The 22,501-nt window shown below is 37.8% G+C and overlaps 1 protein-coding gene across 1 annotated transcript in view; it reads right to left on the bottom strand.

Moving 5' to 3' along the window:
• Window positions 1–22,501, bottom strand: part of SLC26A7 (solute carrier family 26 member 7) — a 106,605-nt gene that overhangs the window by 63,446 nt on the left and 20,658 nt on the right. The window contains exons 2-3 of the mRNA XM_025871488.2: window positions 15,656–15,766; window positions 13,724–13,896 (exon numbers count right to left, since the gene is read on the bottom strand). Coding sequence (XP_025727273.1) covers window positions 13,724–13,896; window positions 15,656–15,766 — 284 coding nt within the window. The remainder of the gene's footprint in view (window positions 1–13,723; window positions 13,897–15,655; window positions 15,767–22,501) is intronic.

The raw sequence follows: 22,501 nt of genomic DNA, 5'->3' as shown, positions 1-22,501 counted from the left end.
CTCTGCCGCTCCCCCTGCTTGTGCTGTCTCACTCTCTGTCAAATAAATAAATAAACAAATCACACTAATTTATGAAGGGATTTTGCAGATGACATTAAGGTTATGGCCTTTACAACAGGGAGAGTATCTTAGGGGAAAAAAATAAAAATAGATACAGATAGATACATATAGAAATATATATAGATATGTCCGCATACATGGGTTAATAGACATACATATATTTCCTCACTCTGTCAGCTGAGAGGGCTAGAAGCAACAACACCCCAGTTGCAATGAGCATACCCAGCATCCAGATCTTGATCTCGGATGCTATTCCCCAATAAGAAGAACCAGGGCTCCTCAGAGAAATGGTTGATTCTAGGACTGGGGAAGGAAATATACATTATGAGCCTGGATTATCTTGTCGTGTCAGAAAGAAAGGAAATGGTCTAAAAATAAACAAACAAACAAATAAATAAATGGAGGAGTTATGTCAAGGAGGGACATAGGAGCCAACTGAAAGATCTCCTAACACCCAAAGCTAGCACAATTTGAGGAACAACATACATAAAGTAGTATTGGACTATAATCCAAAGGATAAAATAAATATCCTTGAGTCCATATTGATATAAATAATTGATTACATTTTTAAATGGGGGATCTGAGAAATCTCCTGTGTAAATTATTATTCCAATAATTTACATAGACACTCCCCACTCCTTATCTCAACTCCTCACTTAAGGTAACTCCCACTTCTTAAGTGTGCGCTCTGCATATTGACTTCTTTCCAAAGAATACAGTATGGAAAGGGAGGGGAATAGAGAAACTTTACATTGGAGCAACCTGACAAACACTAGTTCAGCCAAGTGATTAAAGTTAACATCAAGAATGATAAGTTATATTGATTGTCTAGACTGCTGATATGATGTAATCAGAATGTCACTCTATCTCCCTGGTCTTCCTCCTAAAATTCCATAACCCCGGTCTAATCATGAGAAAAATATCAGACAAATCCCAATTGAGGGACCTACAGAATACTGACCAGAATTTCTTAAACTGTCAAGGTAATCAAAAACAAGAAAAGTCTTAGACATTTACATAGTTAAGAGAATCCTAATGGGACCTTTGATTCCATCAATACCTTGTCTTTGGTCAACACATTATTATAAACAATCTTTGTTCCAGGGTTGCAAGAAATGGAATTTTGGCTGAAAGATTGTATACTGACTGCAGATCAGCCTGCAGGAACTTTAAGTGGTTCTTAAAACATATTAAGTATTTGTGTGGTGATTTAAGATTATGAAGGAAAGAAATCAACATTTATTGAATAACTGTGCAAACCGCATACTGTAGGTATCCTACTGCAAGGGATTTCATCCTTGCACATCCCTAGGAATAACAACCATCAGTTCCACTCTTGAGGAATCTGAGTCAGAATTCAACATTTCCTCTCTATCAGATCTTACCCTGAAGTCCATGCTCTTTTAATATTCTACAGGGCAAACCTGTTTCAACTTGTCCTGTTCAAAACAGGTTGCAAAAGTCTGTAAAAGGGAAAAAAATTCATGACTTCTCTAAGAAAAATCTTTTAAGCTATAGAAGCTTACAATGTTGTATATCTAGTTCAGTTTTAAGACCTTTTATTGTGTATTCAAAATGTAACTAAGATGTTTAAAACTTAAAGTGTGCAAAACCAAATTCTCTGTCTTCCCTCATTAAATCTACTTTCACTCTTTTAAAAAAAGAGAGAGAGAGAGAAGCCTAATGGGAGACAGGACAATTAAATGTAATGTGGTGTACTGGATAAGATCCTAGAACAGAAAAATGACATTAGGTAAAAATTAAGGAAAGCTGAATACTACAAATGGACTTCAGTTAATAGCAATGTATCAATCTGGTTCATTAATTGTGACTAATATACCACACTAATGTAAGATGTTAATAATAGAGGAAACTGTAGGTGGATGGGGTAGGTGGTAGCTCTGCTCTCTTTGTAACTTTACTGAAATCTAAAATTATTCTAAAACAAAAAGTTTTTAAAAAGGGAAAGAAAAGAAAACCTCCTCCACGTCTTCTACAGAATCTTCAGGTAAATCGACATTTCTCCCCAACGTGTGTACTGCGCATGACGCGTTCCTGAGTTCTGCACACGTGGGCATGGGGGAGAAGAGAGACTTTTAGAGGAGCTCAGACAGCTGGGCTTCAAAAGTATGACATGTGTGTAAATAACCACACCAAGACAAGTGTGCACACATATAAAAGAGAGGAATAGAAAACACACCATAGATTTCAGGGAGAAATGAATTATGCTGGATAGGGGGTAAACTTGTGCCTTGACACATAAGAAGGAATACAAGTGGGAGAAGTTATTAGAAAGCATTCCAGAAAGAGGGAAGAATATGAATATAAAGCGGAACAGCATGGGATATGTTCAGAAGACACAGAGCTGCTAGTTCAGAAGGAGCACAACTAGCCTGAAGGGAGTAATAGAAAATAAAGCAAGACATTTTGAAGTCAGAATATGGAGCACCTTAAAAGTAGTGAAAAGAGAGTTTTGCAGGAGTGAGTGACATCACTCTTCCATACATTTATTAAACACCTAATTTTGCCAAGAAGTGTGTTGCACACTGGCTCAAAAATAAGATCTGGGCTTTGGTAGGATTAATCTGATGATAAAATGTGGAACAAATGGCCATTTAATAGGTCAGTATAAGAGGAGAAACTAAAGGAAAAAGGACAGAAAAGCACCTAAACTGGACACAGCTGGAATGGAGAACAGAAATGAGCCATGTGTTGGATAATCCAGAGGCAAATTGATCATAGGCTTACGAAACACAGTTTATTTTTCATTTGATTTTTTATTGTAGAATATATCAGAAATTCACTGGGGTTAAGAATTATTTTTATTTGGAATTACATGGTTGAAAGAGGCGCCATAATCTTTTCAGTTCTCAGACTTTTCTGGAAAACAAAGCCTCTAACACAAGAGGTGATGAGAATCAGAAGTGCTAAGGGTGGACAGTGATTTGACCCGTCTGTCTTCCTTTCTGCCCCAGTTATAGAAAACAATGACATTGTAGGATGGGATGATTGGAGCATGATAGTATTAAGGGGTATGGGAAGTGGTTGTATTCTGTTTTTCACCGGGTGGTGGTTGGGGGAAGCTGTGGGAAGAGGTGGGAGATTTCACTAACTAGGTCTTCACATTTCAGTGGGACGGATCTGACAAAATCCATAATCAAATTAGAAAACTATACTACATTTTCTTACTCCTTTTTCATTAAGAACTGTTTACAGTTTAAACAGATATAAACACATTCCCTATCTTCCGGTCAGGGATAGAGGGAGAAAATGGTAAATTGATAAAAGTAAAAAAAAAAAAAAAAAATCTCAATTTAATTTTGGCTACTTAACATAAGTGATATCATTAACATTTAATTGACCTTTTTCTTATTCAAGTTATTCAATTTGCATCTATTAAATACTAGCTACTGGAATTATGGAGATAAACAGTCTCTGCTCCAAAGACTCAGAGTCTAGAAAGGCAGGTGTAAATATGCGGAACATATTTCCTGGTAGATAGAAAAGTCCTATCATGTAAGTCATGAGCAATGTCTTACCGAAGGCAGTGGGGGTAATCACTTATAACCACGTCCAGAGATATCAGGGAAGGCTTCTCTGAGATGATTCTATTTAAGCTGAGCCTTGAAGGACATGCAAGTGACATGGAAAAGGACCTTGAGTGCATGGAGAATTGGCAGGCACACAGTCGTCCAGCCAAAGCCATTGCCCCACCATTCAAGTCACGCCTAGTGCATAGGCTGCTGCTACCATTAAGGAGGTGAAATGTGGAAAGAACACACACAATGCCTGGCCTTGGAAGTTACTGGATGGAGTTTCCTTGCTTCCTGTCTCAGTATGAGTTTAGAAAGCCAGGTAGTTAGCATAGCAGTTAAGAGGCTGTTATACTGGAGTCCAACTCCTACTTGGCTAGTTCCTAATTGTGAGATTCTAAATATAAGTCACTTCACCTTTCAGCATCTTCATCTGTATAATGGGAAGAATAAAATGACTTATTTCATAAAATGATGGGGATTGAATGTATGAATACATGCACTAAGATGAGAACAGAACTTGGCATATAGTAGGATAATAAATATTATTATTATTATTATTACTATTTTCAATGTGAAAAATTTTCATTTTTATAATTTTAAGGATGTTATAATTCTACTTTTAAGTGTATTACTCCTTAGCTTCGCCAGGTACAAATACAGCTGGAAAGATTTAGATTAAACGAAGTAATGACTTCCTGACTATAATGGTTGTGAAATAGTGAAACATCATCAAAAGAAATTTTAGATTATCTTCCCCCTGCACTTCAGAAGAATGAACTCAGTGATTTTTCTGGGAGCAGTATGTATGATGTGTTGAATAGTCAGGTTAAACTAGTTTATATCTTAAATCTTTCCTATATTCATGATCCCATTATTTAATACACCCAAAAAAATGTTTAGTACAAAACCAAAAGTAAATGAAAATCTCCTATTTGGGTCTGCAGTTGGTTTCTATCATTCTTGAAGACGTAAGCCTGTGTGTTTCCAGAATGCACCAGTACAATAATATAAGGCTCTGCACCACTAAACACCCCCACTTGTGTCACCCCATGCTTGTGCAACTGTCAAACAAAGGAGCTGTATATACCCATGTCCTCCAGGGCAGAAATCTTGTCCCATAGTCGCTTCAGAAAAGTAGAGCTCGGTAAAACTTCCAGAAGTAAATGGGCAGGGGACAATCCCAGACCCCTTTCAGTTCTTGGAAAAAGTAATGGGCAAGATGCCCAACATGAGAATAATAAAAGCTACAGGGAGAAGAAAACAATGGTTTTTAAAAGTGCCTTAACTTTTACTGAGTGTTTGTTTCCCCAACAGAAATGCTTAGTGATATTGGCATTTTAAAAGGTTCCACCTTGCCTTGAAATTAACACCTCATTGCTGCGAGTGAGCAAGCAATTCCTCTCTTGGCTGCTACTGTTTTTTGACTAGAAAATGTTTCTTTTTCATTTTTTTTGAAAAGTAACACTAATAGCACAAAATTGCATCAGTTAGATGCCTGAGCTGGAGGCAGCAGAGCAGGTGGGCGGTGGCGAGGCTGATGCCCTGGCACTGGGGCCGCGCGTACTTGAGAAAGACTTTCTTTCCAAGATGAGACACTTAATGTACCTTAGAAATAGATGGTACAAGTGGAAACAAAAAATTTCCAGACCCGAAAGTTCAGTTACGATCAAATACTGCATGAGTTCTAATCACAGAGATCCTTGCTATGTTACAAAACCATTACAAAAAAACTAGAAAATCAACAACAATGAAATTACAGAGAGGGAAAGAAACCAGACAAAAAAATAATACAGTGAATACATTTTTATGAAACTCTAGAAAATGCAAACAAATCACAGTGATTCATGTTTGATGGCAGGTGGGGGTCCTAAAGCACTAAGAAGGTCAAGTGTCAAGGAAAAATTTAGGGGAGTCACAGATATTTTCACTATCTTGATTGTGGTGTTGGTTTCATGCATATGTCAAAACATCAAGTTGCACACTCTAAATACGTGGAATTTATGTGTGGCAATTATACCTCAATAAAGCTGTTTTTAAAGGGTCCATAATCTAATCTACAACATAGAAACCTATCACATTACATTATTGTGGTTGTATAAGTGCACTTTATACTAGCAATATAAAAAAATGGTAAGAGAGAAGAGAAACAGGAATTACTTCTTTGCCTGAATAACAATGAATGAGAGATATTTGAAAGCATTTATGTTTAAGATGTACACATAAACAGCTTACCTAAAAGAAAATCAAACCACTACAAGGCAAGTCTGTTTATTCTGGTGAAAGCAGCCTACAGTAAGGAATGTATCATTCTCAGTGCAAGAAAGACCAAGTAGACAAAAAAATGAATAAGAATACTGAAAACTTAATAACTTAATCAATAAGGTAGAACTTACAGCTATACACTAAAAGACTATGCCTTCTTCTCCCCAAGTGCTCATGAAACATTCACAAAAACTGATCATATATTAGGTTACAAGGAAAACATCAGTAAATTAGAAAATGTGAACTATTACAAACAGCTCTCTCTGACCACAATGCAATAACACCAAAATTATTGGCAAAATTAAAAAACAAAAAGGCCCATTTGTTTGGAAATTTAAAACCTTTTCCTAAATAATTGTTGGGTGAAAGGGGAAATATAAACTGAAAGTACTGAATTTCTAAAAAATATTGACAGTTAAACACTATCAGAATGTATGGAAAGTATTTCAAGCAAAGAGCATGGGAAAATTCACTAAATGCACGAAATGCATTTATCAATAAAAATTTTAAAATTATAATAAATGATTGAATTCCCAACTCAAAAACTAGAAAAAGAATAAATAAACTAATAAAATAACAAAAGAAAGGAAATAAAATTAAAAGCAGAGGTAGCAATAGAAAAAAGTAGACATACTGTTTCAAAATCCTACTTTTTTCTTAAATAAAGAATTAACATAGACAAACCACTAGCTAACTTGATCAAGAAAAAAAGAGCAAAGTGCAAATATAAAACTAAAAAATGTCAAAGCAGAAAACATTAAAACAAGAAACTGTTTAAAAATCATAAGAAATCAAAGGCCTACATACAAGTAAATTTGAAAAGCTAGATAGAAAGGACAATATTCTAGGGAAATACAGATTACCAAATTTGACCATACTGGAGACAGAGTGCTGCACATGACAACTTTATAGAAGAAATAGAGACCGTTATCAAGAAATTACCACCAGGGGTGCCTGGGTTGCTCAGTCGGTTAAGCATCTGCCTTTGGCTCAGGTCATGATCTTCAGGGTCCTGGGACTGAGTCCATCCAGCCTGCATCTGGCTCCACACTCAATGGAGAGTCTGCTTCTCCTTCTCCCCATGCCCTTCCCCTGACTTGTGCTCTCTCTCAAAAAAATAAATAAAATCTTAAAAAAAGTTAATAAACAGAATCCAAAACCACATTAAGAATAAAACACACCATGATCAAGTAGGAGTCATTTGAGTGATTGATACGGTTGATTCAATGTTAGGAAATCCATTAACATAACATATAATAGATTTCAGAGGAAAAAAAAAATCACAGGATTATCTCTATAGATGCTGAAAAAGCCTGCATCAATATTCAACACTTTTTCTAATTTCTATTAAATACACAAAAATGTAAAACAATAAATAATTTTTTAACATGGTAAATTTATATACTCTATTCTCAAGACTAGCACCTTAATGGAGATGCTAATGGCATTTTAAGCAAGTTCAAGAAAAGGCAAAAAAAAAAAAAAAACCCTACTGTTTCCACTATCATTTACCATTATAGCAGAGGTACCATCTAATGCAACTGAACAAGAGAAATCACGAGTTATATTAATTTGTAAAAAAGTAAAAGTACCTCTAGAAAATACTTTAAAAAATCAATGAATAATAAAACTCATTTAAATAGTAAAAAAAAAACAAAAAAAAATTCAATAAGTTACCAGGATATATAATGAACAGACCCAAGCACCCCATATGTACATGTATACAATACTGGAGCTTGCTTATTCACTTTCTTCATCCAAAAATAATACTATTTTTTCTTGATAATGACTTGTTCAGTTACCCCTCTCCCTACTAGACTATATCTTCTATGAAAAGTGACCTGAGGGCGCCTGGGTGGCTCAATCGTTAAGCATCTGCCTTCGGCTCAGGTCATGATCCCAGGGTCCTGGGATCGAGCCCCACATCGGGCTCCCTGCTCCGCAGGAAGCCTGCGTTCCCTCTCGCTGTGTCTCTCTCTGTCAAATAAATAAAATCTTTTAAAAAAAAAAAAAGAAAAGAAAAGAAAAGTGACCTGAGCCTGTTCTCTAATTCCAGTTTTCCCTATGTCTAGCAGATAGCTGGCTAGAGTAGAGTTCCAAAAATCGTTTCGTGTCTGGCACTGATGTTTAATGTTTCTAACAACTATCAAATTCTTATCACTAGCAGAATCCCAATTTGTTCACTTTTCTTTTTGTGAGGTATTCAAAGAAGGAGTTCCTTTCTATATCCCAGAGGTAAATTTTAATTAGTCTAAGACAGTCATGGTGATATTATCCCCCACCCCACTAGCAGTTCATTTAAGAATGGGCATGTGATATTTCCAAGCCGGAGAAATCCACCAGGGACTTTCTAGGGTCAGTTTTTATTCCTGACAAAGAGATGCACAAGAAGAGACTTACATTTTTCTGAGTCTTGATGTGATTGTGTGAGGACATGGTGCCTAACATGATGGCAGCATTTTGAAACCATGCAGTCATGGACTGAGGGATCACCCAGGAAGAAAAGTAACCAGCCAAGGATGGCATAGCAGGAAGCTATAAAAAATATAGGCTACTGATGAAATTATAGTTACTGAATTAACCAACCAGGAACTCTGCTACTACCAGAATTCTTGTCATATGAAACACTAAACTCTATCTTTTAAGTCACTTTTGTGTATAAATTATATTTTCTGCAGCTGACAGCATCTTAACAGATACATTTGTTAAATAAAGAAATGAGTGGGGAAATAATCTATAGCTTTTATAGACAGAAACAATAACAAGCTGAAGGACATAATGGTAAAGAAAGCTCCATGTATAATAGCAACAAAGATGATGACATACTTAGGAATAAATGTGCAAAACATGTATGAGGAGACACTCCTGAAAGACTTGAAAGTCTAACAAAACTAAAGGCACCTGTTCTTGCATAAGATAACTCCATGTCATAAAGATGTCAATTAAACACAATCCCAATGAAAATATCAACAAGTGATTTTTTTAAATATTTTATTTATTTATTTGACAGAGAGAGACACAGTGAGAGAGGGAACACAAGCAGGGGGAGTGGGAGAGGGAGAAGCAGGCTTCCTGCAGAGCATGGAGCCCGATGTGGGGGCTCCATCCCAGGACCCTGGGATCATGACCTGAGCCGAAGGCAGACGCTTAACGACTGAGCCACCCAGGTGCCCCTCAACAAGTTTTTTTAAATGGAGCTAGACAAGTCGATGCTAAAGTTCAGAAGAAAGAACAAACATGCATGAATAGCCAAAAACACACTAAGATGTAAAACCTACAAAGGTGTACCAGTCCTACCAGATAAAACCACACTAGAAGTCTCCATAATTAAAACAGGGTGCTACTGCCACAAGAATACATTTACAGAACAGTATAATAGAATAGAATAGAATAGATCTAAGTAAATGTGGAAATGGTATAGGTGGCATCATAAATCACAGAAGCAAGGGTAAGTTTTTTAATAAATGTCACTGGCCCGGGTGCGTGGGTGGCTCAGTTGGTTAAGCGACTGCCTTCGGCTCAGGTCATGATCCTGGAGTCCCAGGATCGAGTCCCACATCGGGCTCCCTGCTCAGAAGGGAGTCTGCTTCTCCCTCTGACCCGCTCCCCTCTCATGCTCTCTCTCTCTCTCTCTCAAATAAATAAAATCTTTAAAAAAATTAAAATAAAAAAATAAATAAATGTCACTGGCCCAACTGGGCAACCACTTAGAAAAAGAATACAATTAGATTCTTATCTCCCACCACACACAAGAATTAACTCCACACTGATCAGGAAAGTCAATATTAAAAAAAATTCATATAGAAAATAATTTAATAAATTTTTTAAAATATGGTGAATTCTTCTATACACTTAGTGTAAGGGAAGGCTTTCTAATATTGACAAAGTCCAGGGGCAATTAAAAAAATGATTAATAAATCTGACTACATAAATTTTTTCAATTGCATGGTAAAATAAATTGTATGTCTAATTAGACTAAAATACTTGCAGCATATATCACAGATAAAGGGCTAATATCCATAATATATGAAGAACTCTTAAAATTTGGGGGAAAAAAAGAACCAAAACCCTAATAGAAAAATTAGAAAAATGTATGAACACAAAATACAATCTACAAAATGGATACAAAATGGTTTTAAACATATGCGAAGATGTTATAATTTGCCATCACTCATAATTTAAGAAATGCAAATTACCCTTGAATATGATTTCTTACCTATCTGGTTGATTAAAACTTAAAAGTCTGACAACACATTCTGTTGGTGAGGCTGAGGGTGCTCTCATGTATTTCCGTAGGAATGCAAACTGCTACAACCCTTTTGGTAGGTAATTTGAAAATATCAAACAAAACTACATATTCATTGACCTTTTGATCCAGTAATCCCATTCTGGGGATTCGCCCTGAACAGACACCACCAATAATATGAAAATACATATGCACATACATAGTAGCATTGTTTACAAATGCAAAATGCTGGAATCAACTTCAATGCCCACATATAGGAGATGTGTTGAATAAACAATGGCGTATCCATACAACTGAGCACAATGCAGCAATAAAAAAGCCTGGACAGCATTTCTAGGAGCGGACATGGAGTGATTTCCAGGATATACTACTGTTAAGTGAAGAGAGTCAAACACAAAAGAATGCTAACTTCCATGTAAGAAAGAAGGGTAAATAAGAAAACACTCATTTTGTGACAGTATAAACCAGAAATGAACGAGACAGGTTACCCATAGGAGGTGGGTGAGAATAAAGCAGAAAGGAGAGGGAGACTGGGAGTGGGCTGGAGAGAACGACAGTTCTCTGATGCACCTTTTTTCGGAGTCTCCTCCTGTTATAATAATTAAGTCAACAAATGTCAGACTCAATTCTTTTAAAATCACAAAATTATTACCTGGCTTGATGTCTGCTATTTCTTGATTTTCAGATTCTGAATAGTTCATTTAATTCACCAAGTTTTCTATGAATCTACTATGTGTTGAGTGCTAGGCTAAGTGCTATGAAAATTGGAAAACAGATTAAGATACTGTAACCTCAAAAGCCTTGTGTTCCAAATAATGTCTTATGTAGAAAACAAACCAAAATATTATGGATGTATAGAAAGCTGAAAGAAAGGCAAAAAAGAAGCAATCTCAAAATAAAATCAGAAATTTTATGGTATGAAAAGAGTTCACTATAAGTATACATCTTAATTCTAATTCCTTTATCATTTTATGCCATAGTTTCTTCTAAAAAAGAGAAAGACATACTAGAATCAGTAAACAATGTTAAGGAATATAAGTCCAGTAAAGAAGTAGAGAAACAGTTGCATGGGAAAGGAAGTTAGATAAATAAAAGCAACAATTTAGGAGGAAAGATTATTGATGAACTACCAGAAGAGAAGGCAAAAGAGGAGTCAAAAGGACCTTATTATCTAATAAAAAAGGCAGATCAGTTCATCAATTGAATGGGTTGCCAGACGTTGAAGAACCTGTTGTCTGCCATGACCTCTTGTAACACAAAATGCAATATAGGTCTGTATAAGTAAGCCTCCCATAGTAGGGTTCTCAGTTACTTATAGCTGAGAGCATTTCCAACTGATACACAATTTGTCAACCAGATTGGATGTGACTATTTCAAACACCTTAATATAATTTTATTAACCTAAATAGTTCCATCAGTTGGAATTAAAAATAAATAAAACAAAATAAAACAATTAAAAATAAATAAAACAATAAATAAAAACACTGTCTGTGTTTGTAGAAGCTGGAAATCCTGGGACTGCCCTCATATTCAGGAGGTTTCAAATCTGAAGGAGGAAAGGAAAAATGACCAAAAAGCTGGATCTAACAAATCCCACAGACCCTAGGGTTCTGGTTGACAAGGGACAGATGAGTTTGGAGGTCAAATAAATTCCAGCCATCTGTTCAAAAACTGGCTAAAACGTAGGTCACATATCCAGGATCAGAGCAAAAGACAAAGGAAAGCAGATGTTTGATGAAGTTATAAGACAAAACATGCGACTCTCTGGATCAGATTTTACATGTAATAAAAGTCGATGAAAACCAAATTATTTTTATTATCTTTAATAATATCCTGTTTTACTCTCATGATTCTAGGGAGTTTCATTCCGAGAAATGAGACCTTTATTTTTTATGTTATTAGAATCCTGGCTCTTCCTTTTATATTTTATTATCATTTAAATTCTCAATCCAAATATGCTAGATAATAACAAAATACCTGATGATTGTTTTAAACTATGGAAAATGGTTAAAATGAGACAAAGCAGAAGGTTGCTGGGTCTTACTGTGAGTTATATACTTTCTTGGATTTTTAGAAAATACTAATATACACTTAAAACTACTTGTTCCATGCTTAAAAGAATAACAGAAAGTCCAAACCTAGTAAAAATCATAAATTCAAAGAGAGATATGAATGGTAGATGATGGCACCAGGAGGAGTACTGATATTTTTGCTGTGTTAACACAGAGATTATTATTTTATTTTAAATGAGCATAAATTGAGGAAAACCTATACCAAATCTATGGCAACATACCCATTTTTGAATCACCAATTCACATGGTTGATTATTTCTGAGATGGACACAGATGAGAGGTCCATTAGAGGGTCTCACAGTGGCCAATGGAGGCAGAAGAGCCCACTAAGCTTGCCTGTGCAAGTCTCAGAATACATGGACATCGTCGCGTTTGAAAAAATAAAACAAAGGTTACAGGATACTCGGGCAACCAGTCTGTATTTCATGGAAGCACAGTCATCGCCGCACACAATAAGTATTGGCCTTCTAGTCTGGTACCTTCCTAGGCAAAGCTGCCCCTCACATAATCTATTCTCTAAAGAACTGGGAAGAGTTGAGTTAGGATTGGTCTTACATCCTAAATTCTCCCACCCTTTTTACATCATTAGAAGGCAATGTAATTCTAGGAACTTCTGTTTCCTTCCCTCTAGATCACATCTTTTCTTCTAACCCTCCAATTCCAGACAATCATCAACTATTTTTCTCCTTTGTTGGCCTTTACACCATATTTGACCTTATAAATAATGTTACACTGTAAAACAGAGCCTCTATCAACCCAGAAAAGAGTCACCCAGGAAGTTTGTGTACATATAACTCATTATAACACAGAAGAATAAACCAAAATGGCTATCAGACAAATTCCGTGTCTAAGAGTCAGTACTGTCCTACATTTATTTTCTATACACTTCTGAATTATCGAATTCTGACAACTGATTAGAAATAGCAAATTACATAGCCCGCTATTTTGAAGAAGTAGAAAGACTAGAGCAGACCAGGTAACAAAACAGCTGCCTGATGCTGAAAGGGGCAAAGTCTGGTGCAGGCCTGAGTCAAAAGCCCTCACGCTGGTCAGTCTTCGGCACAAATGAAATACCACTTGTTACTGCTCTGGGGAGTTAGCATCATAAACTCTGAAAATTGGGAAGGACCCGAGAAATCTAGTCACGTCTCTTCCCGTTGTAGGAGCTTCTCCTACCTTATCCTACAGTGATGATCCCGTCACTGTATGAACACAAGGACTGCCTCATTGCCTATAAGGAAGCCCTTTCCATTTTGTAAAACGTTTTTTAGAAAGTTTGTTCTTGAAAAGTAAAAAACCGCTTCTCTGTAACTTTGAGAAGTTCTTGATTCTGATTCATTTATTCAACTAGCACTTACAGAGTAACTACTCTGTGTAGTAGACAGTGTTTCCATAAAGATAAAACACATCAGCCCTTCATCCATCTATACAAAGACATGAACACAAATAAAAACAAAGCACCAACTGCCTGCCTGCCTGCCTCCCTTCCTTCCTTCCTTCCTTCCATGGCCTCCCTTTCTTCATTCCCAAGTCTCAGTACCACTTACCTGAATCACACCTCCCAAGAAGGAAACAGCTGCAGCTACACCAATCCTTTGCAGCTCGAAGTCCGATAAACCCAGTGTGCTTGTGTTACTCTGTGTGGTGAGGTTCTGGCTGCTCAGAGGGACCAGCCGTTCCACTGCGTTGGCTGATATTAAGGATGTCAAAGCGAAGGTGCCTAAAAGGGGGTGGGGGTGGGGGGAATCTTCTGTTAGTAACGGACTCAATGATAATGGTTGGATTCCACCATTAAAGTTGAATCCATGGTGTAAAACCAAATAGATCTACTGGAAACATTCTTATCAGCCCCCTGACTCATCCACCCTTCACTCCACTCCAGGCAAGAAGCAGAAACTTTCCCACATATACACATATTCTTTCAACACACAGCCACACCCAGCTACTTGCTCTTCCCAGGCCATACGTACATTTTCCCACCTCTCTGCAGACCTGCACAGAGAATATCCTCAGGGCAGGGATTCAGATTACATCTTAGACTCGAATGCAAGTCCTCTATTTATCAATAATGTGACTTAAAGCACATTACCCTGAGTCTGCATTACTTCATCTGTAAGCTGGGCATAATTAATACCTACCTTTCAGGGTTTGGGGAAAATATAAAGGAGATGATAATTATGATAACCTCAGTAGGCTCAGTGGTTAACTGTGAACTCTTCCACTTCAATATTAGCTCTGTACGCTCATTTCAGACTTCTGACTTCTAAAACTATAGATAATAAATTTATCTTGTTTCAAGCCACTAAGCTCCTGGTAACTTGTTACATCAGAAATAGGAAACCAATGCAATCAATAACATAAACTGACCACTGAAGAAATAAGACACATACTTAGAGGTGAGATCTTAAGCACACAAAATAAATAGAAATGCCTATATGGATATTTCTAGTTAAAAGTATTTTTTATCATTATTACCTAATATTTAAGATTAGGGTATCATTTTTATAATAATAATAACTTACTAAATCTTATACAGCAAGTACTAAATTAGACACTATACATCAACTATCTCATCTAATTTTCATTACAATCATATGAATTTTTTTTATTTCACTCTACAGAAAGCAGCAAATAGACCTTTAAAATGTTGTCCAAGGTCATGCAGATAGCAAACAACAAATAAGACATACACCCAGAACCATTTAACTCTACAACCCAGGTTTTTAACCAGCTTGCTCTATTATCAGACTACCTGTGAAAGTTCAGATTTTCTTTAGTAATGCATAGGTAGGCAAGGTAAGAGTATACTGATTAAAGGGCATGATGGATTCCAGCTTGGAAGAAACCTGAAAGATCATTTAGTCCAAGTATCAATTACATAAAAAAATGTTTTTCAATGTTTGAGTAACTAAATTCAGTAGTTTTTTCTTTCCCTCAAAGAGCTTACCTTCTCTCATTTCATTGTAAATTCAGAATATACGCCCTTCGCTTATGACCTTTTTACAACTTAAAAATGCAAAGAATCTCTAAAATAACCTTGATTACATAATAATATAGCAATAAGCCACAGTACATATTGAATAACTGAGGCACAGAGAGTTAAATGTCCTGCTCTAATATTTGCTGAGGTTTTCAGAAGTAAAGTTAGAATTGCTTTAGAAATGTAATCAGTAACTAATGAACACTTCCTTTTTTTTTTTTAAAGATTTATTTATTTATTTTAGGAAGAGTGAGAGCACGTGCACAAGAGCGTGGAGGGGAGGGACTGAGGGAGAGGGAGAGAGTGTCTTAAGCAGTCTCCGCGCTCAGTGTGGAGCCCGATGTGGGGCTTCATCTCATGATCTTGAGATCACAACCTGAGCTGAAACCAAGAGTCAGAAGCTTAACCAAATGTGCCACTCAGGTGCCCCCCTAATGAGCACTTCTGAGTCCCTTTCATTAGTAACATGAGAAGCATAAACATAGACAGAAATTATTACCTGTGGCAACATGACGTCCCATTCCAAATATGGCATAAATGATGGCTGGAAACAGAGACCCATATAAACCAAACACTGGGTGCACAGATGAGAGAATCGCGAAGGCCAACCCTGTCAAGCAGATCCAGGTAATTAGGACCATCTTATAACTCCAAGATACAGTCCACTACAAAGTAGAATGGATATTGATTTTTTTAATGACAAAAAGAACTATGACTTAATTATTCTAATTAATTATTGCTCAGTGAGATTCTAGCATTACTATCCTAAGTAACAGGAAATTCCCTCATATAGTTCATATTTAAATTTCAATTCTAAAAACCATGACTTTGGGACCACTACCTTTCCTCTTGATTACAGAGATGTCTACAAGAAAACGTGAGTTCAGAGAGTCTTCCTGGTAAAAGCGATCACATCATAAGCAAAATATCTCCACACATGCTTCGAGAAGCATTTCTACATTTTTTGTGTATCATTTTATCGGTGCAGCATCATCTGTGGGATAGGCAGCACTCACAGCATCACTGCTGACAAGATGAAAAGGTCAGGAAGAAGGGGTAAGAAGGACACGCACTCCAGGCCGCCTGGCCGGCAGCTGACTGGCCAAGCTCAGACCGTATCACAACAGCAGGGCGACGTGTGAACCCAGGCACTTCCCATCTTGGAACCCAGCCTGTTTCAGATATAGTTTCTTAGAGTGAAAAAAAAAATCAACTTTGTTTATTCAAAGAGTAGGTAAAGAGTAACTCATAACTGTTCATTTTTATTCCTCATCGATACTACTGTCTATATAGTTTGTATGTTACATACACACAGAAGATTTTCTTAGATATGTCTACATGATCACTAGTGGTCTAAATGTGACCAAAATGCATGTGAGTACAAGCTCATTAAAGTGATCTTGCTTGTGGCTGGTCCTTGGCATTAAATGGCTAGTTAAGCTAGGTTCTGATATGTTCATTCATGTCTACACAACTTATTGATAGGCATTTGATTGAACATAATGCACTTTAGAAGGTACAAAGAGACTTGAGGAAGGAGGCAGCATTAGAATCTAGATTACCTGAATATGAGGTTAATTCATTATCCACACTATGGAGCCTGACAATATGGTTCCAAGATCAATACTTTTTTACTGTTTAACTTTTACTGTTTTAAAATTAAGTTTAGGGGTGCCTGGGTGGCTCAGTCAGTTAAGTGTCTGCCTTTGGCTCAGGTCATGACTCTGGGGTCCTGGGATCGAACCCCACATCAAGCCCCGCATCAGGCTCCCTGCTGAGCAGTGAGTTTGCTTCTCCCTCTCCCTCTACCCCTCCCCCCCTTCTCGTGCTCTCTCCCTCTTTCTCAAATAAACTCTTAAGTTTAATTTCTTTTTAAAGAAATAAACAGTAGTTATACATCAAATATTTTTTTCCGAACACAAGACACTTTAGCTTTAATTAAAATACATAAAATGTCTACCAATGGCCATCCCTTCTTTATTTTTAAAAACCCATCTGTTCTGCATGGAGCACTGGGTGTTATACACAAACAATGAATCATGGATCACTACATCAAAAACTAATGATGTAATGTATGGTGATTAACATAACAATAAAAAAATAAAAAATAAATTAAAAAAACCCATCTGGATTGCTATTTACTTACAACGTATTCCTAAATGTCCAGTGAAAATGAATAAAAAGTGATTCTAGAAGGTTCAGTGGCAGAGGCTGCTCTAGAATTTCATACATGCAGGATGACAGGCAGCATTCTGGTTGTTAGGAAGGACGATGTCACGTGTCCCCCTGCCCCACCAACAAGCCCCTCCTAGCATTTATAGCTTATGCGACTTTGTAAAAATTGTACATTATATCAGTCACACAGAAAGCTAGAAAATAACTTTTCCCTTTCATTTTCAGAATGAGTTACCTGAAAAAATTACCTATCAAGAGACAGAATACTGAGTGTTTCCAGGCAAGAAAAAAATGTGGTCCACATTTCAGAGGATCACCTAGATCTACTAAATCAATGATGGGGGCAAAGGAAAATTGCATGCATCATCTTTAACAAAAGCATCTTGGATGAATTATATGCACACTAAATTTTGATAAATGTGATAAATATCAACAGGATAGGAGTTGCCCTATCTGGCTACATTTTTATTCTATCTGCAGCAGACAATGTATAGACGGAGCTAGAAGCAGTAAGACCCTCACCTCTTTTCTTTTTTAAAGATTTTATTTATTTATTTGACAGAGACAGCGAAAGCAGGAACACAAGCAGGGGGAGTGGGAGAGGGAGAAGCAGGCCTCCCGCGGAGCAGGGAGCCCGATGTGGGACTCAATCCCAGGACCCTGAGACCAGGGCCTGAGCCGAAGGCAGACCCTTAACGACTGAGCCACCCAGGCACCCAGACCCTCACCTCTTGCCTAGTGAATAGATACCTATTTATCTGTTTGCTTTATTAACTCCTTTCTTTCTCTCCCTCCCTCTCTCTTTCCCTCTCACTCCTTCCCTCTCCCCCTCTCTCCCTCCCTCCAGTTTCCCTCCCTTTCTCTCTTTCTCCCTGTCTCTCTTTAATCCCCTGCAAAATCTATGTATAGCAAAATCCATTCAAAAACAGAATTTCTTCAGATCTCATGCTCTTATCAAATTAAAATAGGAATAATCATGTAACATGTTTAACCCAAATCTTTAAGAGATCTCTAAACCTAAAAATGTAAAATAATACTTCAGTAGATTCTACAAAAACAACCTCAAAGATCAGAAATCCTGTAGACACTTCCTTCATCTCATCCGACACTGATACTGAGCTTTCCCTTTGAGCAACAGTGCCTTTCACTCTCAGCCAGAATCTGCTTCTTTGCTAAGATGACAATGAACAATGGCCAACATAAAAGAGGAATGGATGAACGCAGATAAATGGTGCTTTAAAATGTCAAATACTCTTTCCACAAATAAGAACCATAAAACCCAAGCCATCCTCCCACACACACCTCCAAAAAGCACAGAGGGCCGGATGAAGTTTTCTTATTCGGATTCTTTTATTATTCTGGGTTACAAAATAAGCCACATACATATTTTCATACACACATACTCATCCAGCTAAAATATGGTAAATACTCCAAAAATGATGAAAATATTGACTAGTTCAAATCACTTACAAATGACCAGCATTATCTACACTCTTCTCCATATTTATGAAACACGGTATTTGATAAATTAAGAGCAGGATTACAATTCTCTAACTCTATTATTTGGGGAGGAATACTGCAAATGCTAATAAATATTTGTATTACCTAATCTAACTTAGATTAGAAGAGAAGACAACACAAAGAAGGATCGAGAAATAAACACAAAACAAATATCAGGCCAAAGGGTGCCAAAAGGGGACAGGAAGGAAACAGAGAACAAAGGGGAAAGGGAGAGAGAGAGAGAAAAAGAGAGAGAGAGACAGAGAGAGATTGGAGGAAGCCCAAACCTTAAGGTCTCTAGATAATTTTTAAAGATCAAAAATCATAAATTGGTAATGCAAGTCTGATATAACCACAAAAGAATGGTCACTTTCTGAAGGCTTTGAAAGATGCAGTTTTTAAGAAAACATGTTTTGTAGGTGAGGTAATGGCTATTAGAGAACAGAAACAGAACAGACTCTTTATTCCAGCATCAATACCATCAGTAGCTTCAGGGCTTGTGAACACCCCCAGACTATGGAGGGGCCCTGAGCACGAAGTCAAACATTTCCCACCATTCCCCTTGCCCCTAAACCCCAGGCCGGTTGCAGGGCGAATGATTTCCCTAAACACAGTGCCTGACCCCTAAGGGAGAAGGAGCACCCAGGCAAGTAGATCGCTCTGAGTCTCTGCCTCTGCTCCTACTATAATCTCTTGGTTGAAACGGCTAGAAAGCCACACAGTCACTACCAGTGAGAAAGAGAACTGTTTATCACAGAGAAGACGATATTCAATACTTTAAAATACAGATTTTTATTTCCGTGTCATCCGTTTTATCTGGATTTACATGATAGCAATTGTTCAGAAAAATCAAAGGAAACTGGAATTGCAAAAGATCATGTCTAGACATTAAGTAATGTGTTAGAAGTTGGGGATCTGGTGCTGGAGTTACACGTGGAGAGCCACTCTGTTGGAGACTCCATGTTCTGTTGGCCTATTCTAAGGTTTATTCTAAGTTCTGCAGCTATTTATTCTAAGGTCAGGCAGCTAGGACTCAGAAGCACTGGTTTTACTCCCCTTAGAACCATGATCAGTCTTTTAAGACTTTGTGAATTGAGTTTCCATACGAAGTAATACAACTGAATTGTCTCATTAATCTCTCCAATTTTTAATACACAAGAAAGAAAATATTTACAAAAATATCAAGAAGGCTGAACCCAGGCTGACCGGCTCACGCAAAGACCCTGGCCTCTGCGTCCAGCCCGCAGCTAACTGAAGCTGGTGCTTGATCACTCAGCACTCTATGCAAATTAGAAAAAGGTGTCCCCTGCTGGATGATCAACCCCACCTTATTTGTGACCTCTGATTGAGGAACTGCCCTTCAGAAAAGCACAGGGTAGCTTTCCCTCATCTTCTGCAAAAATGAGTAGCTTTTAGTTCGGTCAATCTCGAAAATATTCATTTCTCAAAATCATGTTAAAGCGCTGTATTCAACTTTCAGTTCTGAATGCTGGGCCCACAGATGAACTGTTGCATTTGGATATGATGAAGGAGGAACTCTAGGATTTGAGATAGAAGCTAATAATCTATTCAACCAGGGGGCAGGTGGTGTTTGTCACCTGCCCCTTTGCCCCCTGGTTTTATTTTAAAACCAAAGCTGAGATTTTTTTTTTAAGGTTTTATTTATTTATTTGAGAGAGAGAATGAGAGAGAGAGAGCACGAGAGCGGGGAGGGTCAGAGGGAGAAGCAGACTCCCCACCGAGCAGGGAGCCCGATGTGGGACTCCATCCCGGGACTCCGGGATCATGACCTGAGCCGAAGGCAGTCGCTTAACCAACTGAGCCACCCAGACGCCCCCAAAGCCGAGATTCTTATCCTAATAAGTCATACCACTTAATAAATTAGAGCATTATCCAAATGACACCCCCTCAGTAAAAATACTTCATAGGGAGTAAAAGCCAATAACAAAAGCTTAATTATTTCTGATAAATGCCTAGGGCCAGGCAGTGGAGGTGGCAGAGTGATGTCATGAATATTGAGGATCAGAAGTATTTTTGTGTGCATTTCAGAACTTATTCTGAGCCCAGAATTGCTAAAGATAGAAGCACTTAAAGTTCTCATTCCAAAGAGTAAGGACTAAGCACCAATAATCCCAAGAGAGTAATGGAAAGTGTTCGGAGAAAGCACTAACAATAAGACTCAAAGAAAGGAGATGAAAGATCCAATCCTGTGCTGCATTCCTTAATCACCGACTTAAGGTTCTCATGACTCGCCTTTTTAATGAAAATGAAAGGGCAGCTTGTATGGACAAAGGAAATGGAAGGCAAGGTGATCCCGAGGTACTTTTCCAGGTTAACAATTAAAAAGGAGAAAATGCTACCTAAATGAAATAAGGTGTTAGGCGGTTCTGCTCTCCCCACCTCCCTCCCTCGCTGTCTCTTTCTCCCTCCTCTCTCCTCCCCAACTTTTCCTTTTCTCTTTCTCCATTTTTATAGCATTTTTAAAAAAAAAGATTTTATTTATTTATTTTGGAGAGATACAGAGAGAGCACGAGCCAGGTGGAGGGGCAGAGGGAGAGGGAGAAGCAGACTCCCCACTGAGCAGGGAGCCTGATGTGGGACTCCATTCCAGGACCCTGAGATCATGACCTGAGCCAAAGGCAGACACTTAACCAACTGAAGCAACCAGGTGCCCCTCTCTTTCTCTGTTTTTTAAATAATCTCATATTTTCTGATTCAGAGAAGGTGATAGAAATATCTAAAATCAGGACATTGGGACAGTGGGAAGATAAGAAATATTGAATCACTACAACTGGCCTATCAGCTACACATTTTATTTCCTCTTCAAATGAACAGTCATTTGTCCCAAGAGTAAAAGCAGAATTGGTATATTTATAAATCCAATAATGAAAACTAACTTAAAATACGTGGCCATACACACATACACAAAGTCAGGACTTACAGTGTGGAATGTTTCTGGGCAGGTTACCGGCAGGCTGAAAAAAAGGGAATTTTGCATCTAACACCGAACATTAGGTGTTATTTAGGTCCTCAAGAGAAGCAAAGCCTAGACATGCCCTCACTCCATCCATGGATTCTAGTTGGAAAACCTCTGGGTCCTTACACATCCAAGTTAATTAGTTACCACTGACTCCTACATATCACTGAGAATACTCATTTCTCAATTTTAGATAAGGCATATAACCTCCATTTGTAGAGCAAACAACATGGACAAGTACACCCAAGCTGACCAAAACCACCACCACAGCTTTAAGCCAACTGAATTCTTCTCAAGTCAGATTTCATTGCCAAGGAGATGATATGGAACACTTCAAAGCCTCAGTATTTCTGTTCCTCCGCCCCAACTCCCATAGGATGGAATCCCCGTCTACAACATGGGAATGTCACCACCTGCCCCCGGTGGAATAGGTCATTAGCTTCTGTGGTAAAACATTTGCTATTTTTAGCCACCCACCTCCAGTGTCCCTTCTTTTGGTAGCAAGACACCAATTTCCTTCAGGAAGTCCCTCCTGCCACCCGAAGAGCATGGGCTGAGAAAGGGCAGTTTTTGTTTGTTTGTTTGTTTGTTTTGAGAAAGGGCAGTTGACCCTTGCCCCAAGCTCTAGGTGGGGACCCATGGCTCAGCCTGGCCAATCGGAGATTTGCATTCCCTTCACCAAAGCATCTGGTT

This window comes from Callorhinus ursinus, unplaced genomic scaffold, assembly GCF_003265705.2.
Source record: "Callorhinus ursinus isolate GAN/ISIS: 27379988/994484 unplaced genomic scaffold, GSC_fseal_2.0 scaffold5, whole genome shotgun sequence".
Taxonomy (NCBI): Eukaryota; Metazoa; Chordata; class Mammalia; order Carnivora; family Otariidae; genus Callorhinus; species Callorhinus ursinus.
Note: the sequence above shows the minus strand (reverse complement) of the source record. Positions and strands in the feature narration are given on the sequence as shown.